The following is an 18659-nucleotide window of genomic DNA, read 5'->3' as shown; positions in this document are numbered from 1 at the left end:
GGTGGTCGGAGGGGTCGCCTACCGGTGGTGGCGTGCAGGAACACCACGCTGCGCTGTGACGAGTCCTCCGCACTGCTGTCGGACGCTCGCGCTCTGACACAACGTATTAGTATTTATTATATATATCGGTTCGAGACGAGACACATTCTTGTGGTCGTGGTATTTTGTACAGTTCGACGATTATTGCATTGGATTGAGACATAATTTTTTCAGAGACATTGCCAGATAACTGAAACTAATATTTTTCGGATGTACTACGAGTGCTTTATTTTTATATAAAACTCCATACTCCCGACGTTTCGGTTACTTTTCAGCAACCGTGATCACGGGCCGACGAGATCTCGTCTTTTTACAAAAAAAAAAAATAAATAACGCGTAGTATATCCCAAAGATATTAGTTTCATTTAAATGAATAAAACTCGCGAAAGTCTTAGATGTCTTTGTCAGATGACGCCAACAAATATAGGCATCTAAATGTAGTCAATAATTTTATTTCATCTTGGAAACAAGATGGTATCTGATGAAACAGATATTAAAAACTACAGCGCTGCATAAACCGCTGTGTTTTCAGAGTAGCAATTGTTTATTTACTCACTTTAGCTCTCTGTTATCTTTCCTGATCCTCAGTTCTGATGAGCTGCCTCTGTCGTCATTTCTCCCGACTCTCCTCACGTCCTGGGAGCCCTTCAGCGTCTTGGAGCTGCTGTGGCTTCGACTCCTGTCGTACGGGCTGATGGGTGGCTTGCTGGCGAACTTTTTGCCGACTTGGCTCTCATTCTCCGAATTGCTCTGAGCCTCGGATATGTTTTTCAGATTCTTCTTATAATATTCCTTCGTCTTCGGCGATTCGTTGTCTCTCAGGTTAGTCAGTGAATAGCTTTTATTTGACAGCTGGCTGTGATCGACCTCGTCCAAGCCAGTGCTTGAGTTGGAGATCGTCTTCCTTAGGGTTCCGTGATTTTTAGTTTGCCGTTTCGTTTTAGTGACCTTGACGTTTGTTTCAGATTCTTGGTCGGTATCACCGAAGAATCTCAGGTTTTTGGCTGGCGAGTTCAACGGCTTTGTCTGCTTGCTCCAGACTCGACGGCTGGAGTCATCCTCTGTTGTGATGACGCTGTCTTTTTCAGCCTGAAAATATAGAGACACGTCATTATCATCACACAATGATATTGTTTACCGGAAGACATTGAGATGGAAACAGGGATTTTATAACAATATGGCTTAAACTATTTCTGGTGAGTTGTTGCTCATCTAGCCTCGAGAGCCTGTGTGAAGGTTCTTTATCCAGGACTGTGTGATTTATGTTTTTGACATCACTATATAATCTAACCTTGATATTCTTTTCTCTCTTCTTTCCAAGTCTGTCCAAGGATTTAAACCAGCTCGACTGTGAAGCTTCCCGCCTGGGTGGACTCGGTGTAGGGCTCGGAGTGGCCAGGCGCCGTCTCTCGCGGTATCTCTCAGCCTGTAACATTAAGAATATCAAGTTTCAGATACTTTAGATATATTCCTATATTGATCTTCTATTATTACCGCTGGTTTATGATGTATTTAGGTAATCTGCAGTATAACTGGCAGTTTCCTTTACTTTAAATAGACGTAATCTTTTCAGGAGACATAGTATTTTATTCATAATGTACAAGCGAAAAACATGAATACTCTCACGGTTTACGTTAAATGCCTACCTCCGCAGAATTTATTGATAATATTCCTCTTTAATGTGAGTGTTCTCTGTCATTGCTTTTTGTCTCGTTTTAAATTTTAATCCTTATCATAGTTTTTTGTCGCATCATGAAGCGGAATATGTATGAAGAAGTCGTCTTGATCTCTGTCCGTATGTCTTAAGGGTCATCAATCATGATCTTCCTTGAGCGTTTTTTATTATGACTAATTATGATTTATTCTCTGTACAATTCTTCTCTTTAATCAAGAAGGATATATTTTTTTGTTTTGACAATGACGAATGTTTACAATTCATAATACACGGTAAAATGTAAATTTTGGTTTATTTAATGAAAAAGCTCACAAAAGACGGGGTCGACGATCTGTTAGAGATAAATTTGGCTGTTTAAACAATTTTAGGGTTTTTGAAATTTTATTTATATCCAATCTGAAGATACTTTTAAAATCTGTAGTATATTATTTCAATATATATATTTAAATTAATTTTGCCAGCGTATTGTATTGTGTACCAATTTTTTTATAGAAAAAAAATATATAATATAGATATCAGAAGCTCTATTGACTGTTTACGTGTATATAACAAGCCGTCAAATTGAAATTCACCTACAACTGATTAAGAAATTGCACAGTTTTGTAAAAATTTTAATGGCAGCGGAGGTGTATCATGTTGATTCACTGTCCAAGGTCACCGGGCTTACCATATGTTTGGCGACCTTACTTGGACCGTCTTTGACACTGATGCACTTACATGCAGACAACTTTTTTGAAACAACACAACTTAATTCTTGTGTCAGTTTATATCGTTTGAGTGAAATCAATGTCTCATCTAAATCAAATTTAGTCATAAAATATACGAGTTATTCAAACAATATGTCGATTTTATTATAGCTCAATAATGATTACTTTACCGTTAAAGTACAGAGTCTTTATATTATACGATCGAAGGTTTTATAATCGTATCTAAATTATATTCTTATTACTTTGTCTATTTCATATAATTTGTTACACACCTAACGAATCCTATTGAAATAGACAAACAGGAGTAGTCATAATTTTCCTTACTACAATGTTTGAAAGTCTAAGCTCAGTTAATATATTTCCTTCAGTCTTCTCTTGGACGTTTGAGGACTGAGGTATATAAATTTTAATCAAATAGTTCAATTTACATATTTTATATTAAGCTACAGTAAATCTTCTAAAGGTTATGATTACAGCGAGCTCACTACGATAAGTAACTATAATTTACCTACCATTTCTACTGCACCACGTCTTCTAAAAGGTCGGTCTGAGTCAGTCTATTCGTAAAAGGCGTCTGATATAATCATTCATGTGTTTATTTGTCGTATTACCTTAAAAAGCTAACAAATTTTTACTTATTCCTTACCCACTTGAATCAGTGTGTGGGTAGTCCGAGATTTGTTGAGACAAATACCTGCTGATGCGCACTGATTGAATTTTTGAACGTTGTACATTACTAAACAAAAGGCCTAATATATATGTATATATATATATTGTGTTTTGTGTTTCAATCAGTAAGTTAAAAACCATAACTCCTTTTGTCGTCTTATTTGATTAACTTACAGACTGTGTTAATTTTTTTATTTTCCTTTATACACTTTCTGTATAATGACATACAAAAAGACAAACGAACGGTCATTCCGGAAACCTATATGTCAAGTAAAGATCTTCTAATCATTAATTCACACGTCCCAACTAATTTTATTGATGTCTTTTTTATTGTTTGAGCAACAAATCAAGCGCACGAAAAAGTTTCATAGCTATATTTTTGTTTTATCTTCGATTCGAACAAAAAATGTACGATACGAAAAAAAATATATTTTGTGTATTGAATAAATTTAATTCAATAATAATTTGAGGTACGTCATGTGTGTTTCATCAATGTATCAACACTGAGGACGTGTGAAGGCTTATTAGGCATTATTTTAGTTTATGTTTTCCAGTTCAACAGCCTCCGGGGTCATCGTCATCTCGCGTGACGTCATGTGAGGTTTCATTTCATCTCAGTATGAAGTATTTCGGAGCTCGTTCATATTAGTCATCGAATTAATACAATTCGTTTGTGATAATTAATTTTAAGTATCTTTTTTTCTTCGTCAGCGCTGTATATTTTGATTTTCATTGTCTTTAAGTAGGCATTAACTGAGGCATTTAATGTTCAGTTCGTTACTTCATCCGACTTTTAATTAGTTTTTGGTATAAAGATTAAAATTTAGATTTTAGGTGATGGAATCTCTAAAACGGTTCACCGGTTAAATCTTAAATGTAAAATTTGTATAAATCCTAAATTTTTTGTTCTGTTTCATACACAAGTGTACCTAAACGTTGAGAAGAACAAATAGTCGTGAAAGCATTTAAAAAAAACTTAATATATATGTATGATAATGATTATTAGTAATATCTAACGAAGGCTAATAGTAATCATTACTTCAACAAACCACACCTACTTGTATCGGTCATTTCTATCGATAATCGATAGACATTTGTATATAGAGCGCAGCACTATACAAATAGAGTACTGTGATCGATAGATTGATAGAATTATTTAATAGACGCCATTTATTACCTAATACAGAAGAATAGAAAATTAAGTATATTTTTTATCGAAAGCTTAATAATATAGAATGTTTTGAATGTATTGTCAAAAGCTATTGAAACTGCCAAATATTTTGATGAGTGCTCACAAAAACTGAGGTCAATGACCCAGAACAAAAAGACGTTTGTCCAGAGGTGTGAATTACATCGACAGTGTTAGCATTCGGGACATGTGAGAGACGAACTGACAAGTACATGATCTGATTTTGATAAGGATTTGACAGTAGTGGACTAAGTCGTACCTGTTATAGTCTTTTAGGTAGCGAGTTTGAAACGAATTTCAGTATTGTAAAGTAAAAAAATAATGTAAGGCTCTTAGTAGAAGTGATTTCAATGGATTATATCTAAGACTATCTGAGAATAGGTTTTTTCTTTATATGAGATTATTATCTTTGCAGTATGTAAGTTATAAGAACGTCTGAAATCTTTTAACTTAATTTTGAAGCCGATATCCTCAACGGATTGATCTGAACCTTTGTTTAAGAGCCCAGTTTGGACTATAGCGTGTGGTCACATGTGTGACGTCATACTTTATATAAAATGGCGTCACATCCAAGATGGCGGATTTGTTACATTTAATGCTACTTGCAATATGGGTATCAAATGTGAGATTTGTTTATGAAGAGACACGAGCTAATCGAATAACTTGGGGTAATTGATTTTAAGTATCCTTTAAATTTCTGTAAATAGAAGTACTTAAATATAACGGAACGCATTTATCGCATAAATTATATTACAAAAGTAAAAAATATGTTTTTTTTTTGTTTCAGCGCATCAAATAAAAGCTGTGTTTTTAAAGGATTTGCTATATTTTTAATATATTTCTATGTTAAGCTTCCTTGACAAGACACACGACAAACACCCATGCCACACATTTCACCAGCCGGGTATCGAACAGAGAATATCGTATACTATAATTATATAACGATAATTTTATGCAAAACTATATTTTGACGCAATCTGTTACCCACGCAAGAGCAATAAAAACATAGTAATGTTTGCTCGGTAACTTCAAATTCACGAAATATGAAAGGTATTTATAGTTCTTGACATTTATAAACAATGTGATTGGTTCATATCGTACTGAAATAACAAAAGTTTTTAACCTAAATCCCCTACAAGGGTTATACAAATAGATATAAAATAAATTAATGAATGAGAAATCAGTTTGTCAGAAATGCTATCCAAGATTTTACGCGTATTTTGTTATTTAGTAAGTAGGTTCCTTTACAGCCAGCGTGACCACGGGCGGATGAGATGGATTTTTATGTATCAAAAACAGGTTAAAGCAACTTTTGAAATATCTCATATTAAGAGTAATTCAATAAGCTTAACATTTTATATACAACGTTCATCGTATCGTATCATATCGTATCGTATCGTATCGTACATAATGGTCTGCGTATTACGATCCCCTTCAATTTAACTTTCATTTATATTTCAATGCTAAAGATTTTGCATTTTAAACTATTTACTATATTATAATATAAAACAAAATTGAATGACACGAGTCGTTTATTAAAAGTTCGCTGGTTAAGAATAACTTTTAATTTAGATCAATTATAAAATTTTGTTTTAAGTGACACAAACAGATAAATGAAACTAATATTTTTCTGATATGCTACGAGTGCTTTATTTTTGTTAGAACTACATACTCCCGACGTTTCGGTTACTTTTCAGCAACCGTGATGACATTCACATCTCGTCTGCCCGTGATCACAAACGTCGTCGTCGTCGAAACGTCGGGAGTATGTAGTTTTAACAAAAATAAAGCACTCGTAATATAATATAATATATTATATAAATATTAGTTTCATTTAAATGAATAAAACACGCGAAAGTCTTAGATGTCAATTATATTAATAAAGAGATAAGGATTCAAAAATTCCTCGTCTTAACTAACCGAACCTATGTCAATAATGTACTATGGAAACAATTTTTTTAACATTGTTTATAAAAGGTATATCACAAAATTATTAAGTGTATATGAAGTTAAGTAGGGAGAAACAGGATCACCAATCATTAGTAATTAAACACAAAACTGCCGAGTTAAGCGTATAAGAAAAATTATTGTATATGTATCACATGTTAAACAAATCATTTCATTTCTATTCGATTTTTTGTGTTTTTGAATAATGTTAAAAAATATTCAGTCAGTGTTTGTGGGACACACAAAAAACATTTTTACTATCAAAATTTGCGATATAATTTAACCAGATATTTTTATAAATATTGCACCTTCTGGTGTAAACGCTACTTCAAGTTGTGTATCTACAAGGACTTACCAGCGCTGGTGAATCCAGGGCCCTGCGATCTCTCGTACGTCTCTCGGTCTCCGCGTCTGACGCGCGTTCGCTGTCTCTCTCTGACGAATACCTTCTCCTGTCGTCTCGCTGTTCCTTGTATTTGCTGTCTCTTTTCAAAGTTCTATCGTAACTGGATGAAAAATATTCAATTGTTATTTAAATTACCTCGACATTACACATTAGCAGCTCGGTGCACTCTAAGTACGTCTATAGTATCTCACCTCCCCTTAAACTCGGCCTCTCTATATTTCTCCTGTCTTCTCGCGTCGCTCTCTCTCGCCGGACTTCTATATTTATCTAAGTCCTCCCTCGAGCGCGTGTATTTCTTCACATCTCTAGCATCGTCCCGCCTCCTAACGTCTATGTCGCTGGGCTCCGGGTCCGTGTATCTGTAACGATCATGGTACAGTTTGTAATGATTTCTGTATATCTTTGTCAAAAGAATGTTATTTTGTTTACTCTACCGTCTGTATTCAGGGTCGTCTCTTGCAAGATGTTCGGGGCTCTTGAGTACCCGAGTGCGGTTTTTCGGTTGGACTATTTCCTTCTCTTTCTTGCTCTTCTTGGAAGAGTCGCGAGAGAACAGCTGTTTCATCTAAATAAGAAAAAAAATTCATATAAATCTATTTACATCGTTTATATTAGAGTCAGTGAATGGAAATACCTTTTCGAGTCCAGAAAGCTTCTTTGTTGCTTTCGGCGGCTTCGCACTGACTTTATCTTCGAGGCTGCTGGGACTTTTGTCATATCGGTGCACTTTAGGATCCAAAAGCGACCCGTCATCAGCGTTTCTATCTCTGGGACTGTACTCCTTCCTGTCACTGCCTCTATAGTCTTTGTAGTGTAGTAGATGAGGGTTGTTAGCGTATATTTGCTCACTTGGATAGTTATCTTCAGTGTGCTGCCTTTCGCTGGCTAAAAACATGGACGTATCTCTAACGTCGTCGTCACTCTCGGGTCTCCTTTTTCTAGTTCTATGAATTTCTCCACTGGAGTTGTGCCTGAAGTCATTTTCAATTCCCGAATCTACTAAGCGGCTGTCGAAGTCAAAACGACGCGGAGATCTTTCTTCAAGGTAGTAATCCCTACTATCGCCCGAATCGTGTCGATTTATGCTGGTATGGCTTCTGGGATCTTTTTCTTTACTCTTCAAGCGGCGTAATGAGTTATGGTATGACTCGTGTTTCGTATTATATCCAATATTAGCGTAGTCCTCTTCTCTCTCTTGCGCAATTTCTGGATTCGATGCATAATGACCCTTTCTTTTACCAAAATAATCGTCTCTTATTTTATATTTCTGGCCACTTTGTACGAGATCATGACTAGATGCAAAGTGCTTTTTAACTTTATATTTCTTTTCTTTGTATTCATCGGGAGATGAAATAGGTTTTCCAGGATTAGATTCAAGACTCGGTGGTTCATATTCGGGTTCGGGTGGAAATATCTTTCTGCGTGTTTTGAATCTCTCGGAATCCAAGTTGTCGATAAACTCTCGCCTGTCCATTTCTGCTATGGGTGTTTTGTGATAAGATCTCGATTCCGTGCTATATTTAACCTTGTGACTATCAGAATCGTATTTATAATCTTCAGTCAAGGTACTTTCCACTCCGTCTCTTTCTAACGTGTGACGATAGTATTTTACAGTATCATTAACGTACTTTTCTGTTTGTTTCATACGTTTTTCTGCTTCGTAAATGGGATCATTTTCTACTAGATATTTTGATATTGGCTCATCAAAATTGATTTTTTCCCTATCAAATCTTCTAGCGTTCAATCGTGATTCCAGCAACTCTCTTCTGTGACTTAGTTCGTTGAAGTCCAAATCAATTTTATTGTCAGATTCATATACTTTCTTTTTCGTGTCCATCCCATCCGCCCTGCCTCTGAAACTTTCAATTGGTTTATGATCATCAAATTCTTTGCCGTTTAAACCATTGGCGTATGTCGGTTCGCTGTCTTCGAAACTCATAAGTTTATATTCTTTAAATCTTGGCCTAATCGGTGACTCTTGCACGTTATAAGAGTCATTAAACTTGCGATTGTTAATTTTATAGTCATAATCCATTATACGCTCTGAAGAGTACTTATGCCTATCCTCATAACCAAGACCTTCGTCTTCGTCAGATAGATTACCAAATTTATTATTTAAAGGTGAGTGAAGCTTATGAGCTGGTTTATGGAAATGGTTGTGATTGTCTGTATCACGCATCACTTGAGCGTAGACAACACCTTTATCAGTCATCTTGTTAACAGGACTCGGTACTCTATCCGGACTGGTACTCCTTACAAATAAGTTTGGATCCGGACTAGCGCTTGGCTTCGTGTAAGAGAAGGGTTGGTTAATGTTTGTTGAATTGAGTGGTGCTATTAAATGGGATTTCGGCGAAGGTGACTGTTGATCTTCCTTTAAAATCCGTACGAGATGACCCACAGTGTGTCCTCTAGTTAACGGCGGTTTTTCGGGTGGTATTTGACTACTGTGTATCATTTCTTTACCACCATAGACGTTTTCTTCAATTTTACGAATGCTTTCTTTAATTTTTTCCTTTATTTCTAGCGGGTTATCCTTGAACTTGTTTGAGTCTATTTCATCGACGAGAATAGTCTTTTTAATTTCGGTTTTACGTTTAGGAGTTTCAGAAATAATAGGAGATTTCTCCTTTTCAGCAGACTTGCCCCTTCTACTTCTTAACGGTGGTTTGGGATCTTGTTTTTCAGGAGTTTTGTATCTTGGTGGTTTTTCGATAGGATTGACTTTTTTGCTATCAATTGAAGTTTGATCATCAGATTTAAAATTGTCCTTTTCAGGAAGTTTCTCTTCGTAAAGCAAATCTAGCGGCGATGTCTTCTTGAAATAATCTTCTCTTGGAGAGTTTTCTATTATTGGGGATAGTTGAGATTTCTTATTACGTAACGACTTTAAGAATTCCTCTGTTTCACTTCCAGATCTCTTTCGTATTGGTTTCGTTTTTATGAGATTAGTATTAGATTTGAGATCTGTTACGTCGCTTTTGCTTCTTTTAACGGCAACGGTTGGTTTCGTTGTCACAACGACAGGTGATTCTGGGCTTTTGGTTCTTTGCGCCCTTCTAAACAAAGTTGATAGAGAGGTTCTTTCTTTTTTCCTCTTTGGGATCACATCACTCGTGGATCTTCCAAGTGATGTTTTTCCAGTAGCGTCTGGTGTGTTTGCGTCGTCACTACTTCTTCTTATGTTCTTGTCTTCTTTGAACTTCCTTCTATGAGGTAAAGAGAAGAATTTCTCCGGCGGATGATCAGCTGTGCATGTGACGCTCTGTGCCTGTGCTATTACTTTATTCGCTTCCTCGATGAGCTCCTTCTCTGATAAATGTGTGAAGGGCTCCTTCCGTATCGATGGTACCTGATCCGTCTGACTCCGTTCGCGAGGTTTACCTGTAAATAAGGAAATAAGTAAAACTAGTTAGAGCCATGTTAGTAAATTAAACGTTTGTTAATATAACTAGACATGAAAATTTAGTAAGGACAACAACAGGTGAGTTTATTTGTTGCGTGGAAGAAGTTAAATATGATATTATATATAATAAATCAAATCAAGCTGTTATAGAGATGTTGTTCAACTTGTTAAGGCTGGTTTAGTTTTTAGTATAATTTTCAATATTACAGTGGAATTCCTTCCTTTTATAAACATCTGACCAAGTATCTTGAGTGTTACAACGTTAGATTATTTAAAAAATATAGATCCGGATCTCCAAGCAATGTGTTTTATAGATCTAAGTAAATAAGGAAGTTTTCTTGAATCAAATGTTTGTGTATTTATTGCGGGTAGTTTATTTTAATTAAAAGTCAGCTGGTCATGAATTGGACAGTCTTATTTGGTTTACATTTATTTAGTCAGTTATAAACGTTTTGTTTTGGTTCTTATTCCTTTAATATTTTTCTTAATTTTTCGATTTACTCAAGACGAAACGCAAAGATTTTGTTATCCAGACAAGTCCTATACATCACACAAAATCTATCTTCACTTTTGGAACCGCTAAAGCAACATTCTTTATGAATCTACACGAACATAGACGTGATTAAGTCGAACACAATAACATAGGAAGTCTTGTTTAGTTTTACTTCTATAGAAATACGTGTTTAAATAATTATTATTCGTAATAATGTTATTAGAGTTTCTAACAAAGTGTACAGAATCGCGACAAGTGTCGCGTCACAACACGATCATGACTATTTATAGCGCTGACTTTTGGAAAACAAGATTCGTTCGAGTTTTTTGACTTAATCTTAACGACGCCTTTTAGGGTTCATCGTTACCGAACGGCTTTAAATACTGAGTTGTATGGTCCGCTTCGAAGACACATGAGTTTTAACCTCACATTACAAGGTCTCTCATTGGTGTCATAGCTTTATAAACATTTGTTAAGTTTAGATAAGTAAGGATTTTCTCTACCTTATCATACTTGTTTTGGAAAAAATAACAAATTTATATAATATGTAGATATAATGTTAAACAGCATAACCATCACATGGTTATGTGATGTAATATATATATTTAGCACGAATAAACACAAGCTAATAAAATTTAACCTTATATACAAATAATATTAGTTGCTATCTTTTATATTATAATACTGAAAATCTTTTTCAACCCAAACGTAATATTATAATGATTCTTACTAAATAATAAACTTGATGCATTTACGGAACCAATTCCGCGATAGCTCTAAAATTTACTAGATGGCTTTTTTGTTGACGTCGCCAGCGTGTCTTGATAAGGAATCAGACTCTAAAGAAGCTTTTTAACGAGATAATACGGTGTTATTCCTGTTAATATTAACATCGTTTAAAAAATCTTTAACTTCACTCGTTCTACTTCACATCTCGTTAACATTACGCTTCGTGTTGTGAATGCTAAATTTATTATAATTGAAGTTAATTTAAACCTAACTAGTATATTAAATGTAAGGTGAACTGTAAGAAGCATTTACGAATCAATTCTGAACATGAAGTATAGTTCCAAACAGCATTTCTCTGTTCGTCTGTCGATGATTGTATAAAACGAATTCTCATATGACTAAAATTAATGTCCAAAATGGTAATTTTTATTTCAACCACAGTATATGTCTTGGACGAAACTTTGAAAAATTATCATTCTTATTCCAAAAATATTCTGATATTAAATATTCTAAAATATAAACTAACTTATTTCATACCAAACTTAATCTAAACGAGAAACTTATATTGTCAATACGAATTGTATCTATAAAGTACATATATATACTAATATATTATACTCCAATCAAATAAATTAATATCTATTTATTTCAAACGATTGCCCGAAATTAGTTATACTTCTCTAAGCGTATTAAATAAATTATTTTTTTAATAATTTTCACATAATATCCTCTCAGTAATATACTTTAGAGGACAAAAAACTTATTCAATTAAACAAGACTAAACAAAGACGGAGCGTATGAAGTCATAGTTATTTATCACCTTTTTTGCGATCAAAGATTATTGTCCGCGTGGGCGCAATACTGCTAACTGTATAGCGGCGCCTCGGTAGTCTTAAATACGAATGAGTTCAACAACTGTCGAATTAAAAGCTGATTTGAAATAAAATAAACCAATAAATGAATATCTATTATAATTTGGGAAATGAATCAGATTTTTGAATCTATCATTAAAGAGTTTAGGAAAAAAATATCGTTATAGTAGTCATAATTATGACCTGTAGTATATATTAAAGGTATATAAAAAAGACAGTCTATCGTATAAAAAAATATACACGAAACAATATTTTCTTTGGATTTGAATACAAAACTATAAAAAAAGGTAACAAAAAAAATTTAAACGTAATTTGAGACTGAATGTCTTAGATGCTTGTCTTCCACTTTGTCACATAATAATATCATAAGGGTTCATTCACTTCTAATTGCTTCTAAAATCTGATTTATTTGCATTTATTGTTAGTCAAATTAATTTTATCTTTTATTACATACTTTTCCAATATACAGTATTGCTAGGATGTTTGTATAAAACATGTCCGACTAACAGTAAATAAAAAACTAGTTGATATCCGTACGTAAACACAGTTTACGGTAATATCTGTTAAACGCAAATAATCCTACTGTTAAATTAAATATACTGGATTTTTATTTTTAAAATTGAGGTCTATGCGAAATTTAGCACCAAAAGAAATTGTTTAAAAATTTCTTGGAACAAATTCTATAAATATATATATATATATATATATATATATATATATATATATGTGTGTGTGTGCGTGTGTGTGTGTGTGTGTGTGTGTGTGTGTGTGTGTGTAGTTAAAGTTCCCTGTTATAATAACACGAGAAATTTGCAGGCTTAGCGCAAGTTTGTGTCGGACTACACACGACTCGTTTCCCGTCTCTCGTTCAACAGCCTACGTTAATGCTATAATGTAAGATCGATAAACAGAACACTTACAACGTATGTTATTTCACTGGAACATGTGGTTCCGTATCCCGAGCGTATCCATCGCAAACTAAACTCCTATATACACTAAATGCTATCGAAATCGTTGGAAATATTTCTGTTTTATGTAATACTATTATATAAATATTAAAATATTTTATCATATTTAAAGTATATCTGTTTCAGAGAGAGTCCATTTAATTCGTCAGTATTAAAATGTATAGTTTTGATATGATTTATGTAATAAAAGATATCTACATATTTTCATTTTAGAAAATTAATTTCATAATTATTATACGCTTATTGAATAACTCTTTAACATTAAATAAGATTTTCTATATTATACATAATTATTGACATATGTATTTATTGTTTTTTTTTCTTGTAAAACACTTGTGTAAATCATGTCTCAATGACATCACTCGCGCGAGACATGTACCTACGAGACGGTGAATACTTAACCTTACACAGAAATTAAGAAAAATAAATGTACTGGGGCTTTGGCATTTCAAAGATCTTTGGCTTATCGAATGTGCTCCCGAATAAAAAAAAATAAATGTTGGGAACCTGTGTCGTGTGTGCGAAGTGTAGTTAGTCTTGATTGTAATTGAAGTGACATGAACCAAAGTATGTTATAGTATAAATAATGATTATTATTGAATTTGGTAACAGTTTAGAATTGAATATAAAGCATACGGTAGTTTCAAAGATCTTATGGGATCTTGGTTACAAGATCCCATAAGTTTGAAAAATTATCAATCATCAGCAATCGATAGTTCATTGATAAAAAAATTTTAATATTGAAATAAACCCTAGACAAAATTCCATGATCTGTAAGGTTTTGTAAGAGAGAGTTCAGTTTAAGATTTAATTCTGACTTTGTTTTGTAAATTATATATATATATATACATATATTATAAAATAAGACTGATCTACCAAGTACCAATACTCAGGGTATGACATATTGTTGTAAAATCCAATGACTAATTGTTATATTTGTCAGGTAGTTTTGATCGTCGTCGCATTTATGATGTATCAGATGAAGACACTTACAGCATCCAATGTACTACGAAAAATAATGAATCATTAAAACACTACAAATAATTAAAATATTAAAGGAGCTAAAAACATATTCTATGTTAATAAATACTATGTAATTCTAATTTAATTGTTAACTATTTAAATTACTTACTGAACGAATTTCAATTGATTGTACAATAAAATTATCTAAAATAATTAATTTGTAAATTCTTCTTTAAATGCTTTTAATACTTTTCTTAATAAAAATTGCTTTTATATCTGAAATTACGTTACGTTACGTTAATTTAGTTAATTCCACCTAAAGAGAGAGAACACGAAACATCTTATCATTCAACATATTCACCGTGCGGGTGCCGGGTCCATCACATTGCAGGGAGAGGAGCTTCAACAGTGCTTGGGACTTGCGACCCAGGTGTAGGTTTAAGAGGCCCCTTATCTTACGCGCGTTTAGCGCTCACCTCCACCGTCCAAGCTCCTCTCTTTACCTAACCAAATTTGAAACGAACCTACTAAGGCTGCCTTCGAAGTAATTCTAGGAATGAATTGATGTTAGTTCTGGTCAGGCGTAAGTCTTTTAAAAGGTTGTAGGGAGACAAATTTACGATGAACCTATTCTTAGTGAGATTCTTAGAACGTTATGATGTGATCAAATCAAATGCCTTATAAGCCTCTGACTTATGTACACTGACAATACGTGACCTTCAGAAATCCTTAATACACATATAATAAGTGCTAATTAACAATGATCAAACTTCCTACAGTGTTTGATTGATATACAAAGGCGGAGCTCGTTGAAGCCTTGGCGGCTTCCGTTCACACATTTAGATACTAATAACGCGAAGGCTGTATTGGAAGAAGATACAATTAGATGTATTTTAAATTATATTGAACATTCTAAAATATAAGGTAATAAATTCTGATTTACGCTTGTTATATATACAACTAAATATTTTTAATTTCAACACGGATTTATCAGGTTTAGAGTTGAGAATCCACTCTCATATAGGACAAAGCGAAAAAGACAAAGTATGAATACATATATATGTAACTATATATATATTTAAATATCAATGTGTAAGTAATAAAAAAACAATAACACAGATATCGGAATGTGTTAAGTTGTTAAAATAAAAACGATAAAGATAACGAATTTAATGCATTTCTGTATAAAAAAAATCAAAGACTATTATTAAGTTATATTCTTGTTATAATTCACCGCCGATAACTCTACATTTTTTATTGTACAACTCACTTGTCAATACACTAGATGTATTTTGACAATATTAATAATATCTCTTGTTCTTCCGTCTGTCATCGTTTAACAACTACTGTTTCAAATTAAACGTAATCAACCAAACGTGTATTAGTAGAAATGAAATATGTAAAGCACGAAGAATGTTGTTATTACTTAAATGTTCATTATATCTATGACTTTTCATGGAACACATTAAAAAACATATTCATACGGTTAATGAAAATTTTATTACGTCATCTAACTATTATACTACATTAACACTCTCGCCTCGTACCTCGTCTTGTGCTTCGTCTCGTATCACAGCTCACACCTCCGGACGCGAGCGCTGCGAAGCGCGAGACAAGACGCGAGGCGAGCCGCGAGCGGCTATTTACACTCTCACCTTGTGCTTCGGCTCGTGCCTCGTCTCGCGACTCGTACGCGAGTGTAAATCTACTATTACAGTAGCACGCGTGAAACCTTTATTTAAATTATCGTAGCCAAAAAATTACTTACATCATTTTGGAAAATTGCTGATACTATTACTGATGGACCGATATTAACCAAACATAGAAACTAGCTTACAAATGAATAATACCGCACTAAAATGTGTCGATCTGTCTGAGAGCTTGGATGCCACAGACAGATACATACATATGTATTTTAACGCCGGTGGTTGAAAATCAATTACATTTTAAGATAACGTTGAATTCGTTTTACAATGTTTCGTTTAAGATCTCGGTTCTTTTTGTAACGACATCCCACTATATATATACATCCACATGTAAGTATACTTTTAAATCTCAAGATATTGTCATGACAGGAGTAATTAAATTCACTATTTACGATACGAGTTCCGTCTCTGTATAAAATATTCAAAGCAAAATAAGTCTACAATCATTTCAATAAAGATTAATTTCACTTGTAACGTTACAAATTTATATGTATTCCGAAAATTTCCTTATGTATAATGTTTATATATATACATATATGTATATAACATATTTTGATTTGTTTATAAAATATTTTCAGTAATATTATCACTATGGTCAGGTTAATTTTACAGTTAAAACAAATTGAATTAGTTTAGCTATAGCTAGCTATTATAATAGAGCAGGCTAATGGTTCTATCATACGAGGGTCCAACTTAAATATCTAGTGTTCCGTATTCACCAGTAATATGTTAGGTATTTTCGTAAAAAAAAACGTGTTTCTGTACAAATATTATAATTAGTATATAAGCTCAGTGCTGTTACGAACCTAAATTTTGAAATAGAAGGTAATTAGGTATGACATGTATGAAATTTTAAATTATAATAAGGATCCACGCGGCCATTATATGCTTAGCACAAGTTAGCACGATGATACTACACACGAAGCGTCTCCCGTTTCTTATTAAGTAACCTTCTTAATGCTATAATGTGAAAAGATTTACGAATGAAAATATGTTACAGATTGTAGTGTTGCGATCACTGGGGTTAGGCATACAGACGTGTTGATTATCTTATTAGTAATTATAGTAATTGAGAATAAAATAAAAAAAACTGTCATCTTACTAAATAAAGTCATTAATTAAGTGACGTGCATAAAGTGTGTTAATAATATCAAATAACAGTCATTAAAGCGAACACACCTATAATAAAATACAGTTATTTCCACATTAAGTGAACATATTCGTCCGTTTAGTTTGGGTTAAGGTGTTAATTAAATTTTATATATTAGTGTATTTCCAACTCAAGATCAATAGGAGGAAGTGTTGGCTGATTTAAAACCATCATTTAGTATTGATAAAATCTGATTGCAGCTGTTTGGCCGGATGATGAAAAAGTCAATTATTTATGACCAGCACATTCTACGTCACGATAAAAATGACTCATAAAAATAACAATTTCCTATGCACTATTATTTGATATATTATATATGTTAAAATAAATATATGCACGTATATACAGCAAGCTGTTATTATGGCAGCAATTGGGTAGCCCACGTGGCATTGTAACCGATAGCTGACATTACCGAATTCACCCACGAAGAAAACAATAGAAGAATTTTATAAATACATAGTTATTGTGTGTGATGATAAACTTAATTTATGACAATCAGCATGTGATAACGGTAACATCGTAATACAATGAAGCGATCAACCGCGTTGATAATAACCAGACGAACAAGATTTTTATTAGGTATGTTGAGCATTTATTCAAATTAAAGTCACGACACTGATACGTCAGTGCGTCGTCAGAATAAAATGTAGTAAGTATAATGATTCTAAAGATAATACATCAAGGAACTATGATCCACATATCAGAGACAAACGAACTATCAGTCTGTTATTATGAATAAAAAAAAAATAGACAGTCATTGTATGAGTCAATCAAATCAATGAGATCTCTGTCTAATGGAACAGAAGATAATCTTTCTATAAATAGGTTTTTGTCACCAGATTATATATATCTCACGAGACAGCAGTTAATTTATTTCTTAACAATTCAATCTGACAGACGTTGTACCAAAGAAGATGGATCTAACAAATTATCTCAACAATAATAGAGTATTAAATTTGGTTAATGATATTGAGTACCAATTATCATATTAGTCTACATATGATACAAAGAATGTCTATTGATTTATGTAAATAAAATAATTCTTTATTAATTAAAATGAAAAAAATCATTAGTACGAGGCACGAGCGGAACTCGAACCTGCGACCTCCGGAATGTTCTGATGAAGTTCTCATTCTATGTTTTCCATTTTAAATATAAGCTCAACGTTTTTTAAATATAAAAAACATAATTGCATTATTTTATTGCCTTTTAAGCTATTTTTTTTATATTTCGCTTAAATACTCTCATAGGACTGTTGAGAAGTAAATTTATAAAATATTACGTATATATGAGTGTATAGATATTGTTAGAAATGTTTTGAAATAGTGACGTGGCTGAAGTATAAGTAAATATATTCTCATAAAAACAATGAAAATGTATGCAATAATGATCCCTTAATAAATCTTGTCTAATTTTAATAACAGAAAACTGTTTGGAGACCGTTTTTACCCTCGTAACTAATAACATTATAAAATTCTTATAAAAACAGCCTCGTTCAGTAATGTTCAGATTGATTGAAGATGGCCAATTTGTTATACAAAATGTCTACCATAATCTACTTGATACTGATTTAAATTATCTACATTACGCAACGACCTAACTAATCTATTCGGATGACAAGGTTTTTTTGTTCATTAACGAGACATTAAAGTCTAATAAATTAATTCAGAATCACACTAATTTGGCTGATGCTTTCGACAGTGCAGCGTCTACAAATGGTTGTAATAGGTCAATGTCTTG

General features: G+C 33.1%; 1 protein-coding gene across 1 annotated transcript in view; it reads right to left on the bottom strand.

Annotated features, from left to right (window-relative positions):
- Window positions 1-18659, bottom strand: part of LOC116775434 (uncharacterized) — a 46031-nt gene that overhangs the window by 1422 nt on the left and 25950 nt on the right. The window contains exons 4-10 of the mRNA XM_061524462.1: window positions 7267-10016; window positions 7067-7197; window positions 6824-6991; window positions 6582-6732; window positions 1331-1465; window positions 596-1128; window positions 23-93 (exon numbers count right to left, since the gene is read on the bottom strand). Coding sequence (XP_061380446.1) covers window positions 23-93; window positions 596-1128; window positions 1331-1465; window positions 6582-6732; window positions 6824-6991; window positions 7067-7197; window positions 7267-10016 — 3939 coding nt within the window. The remainder of the gene's footprint in view (window positions 1-22; window positions 94-595; window positions 1129-1330; window positions 1466-6581; window positions 6733-6823; window positions 6992-7066; window positions 7198-7266; window positions 10017-18659) is intronic.

The sequence above is a fragment of the Danaus plexippus genome, chromosome 25 (genome assembly GCF_018135715.1).
Source record: "Danaus plexippus chromosome 25, MEX_DaPlex, whole genome shotgun sequence".
Taxonomy (NCBI): domain Eukaryota; kingdom Metazoa; phylum Arthropoda; class Insecta; order Lepidoptera; family Nymphalidae; genus Danaus; species Danaus plexippus.
This window is presented reverse-complemented; position numbering and strand designations above follow the sequence as displayed.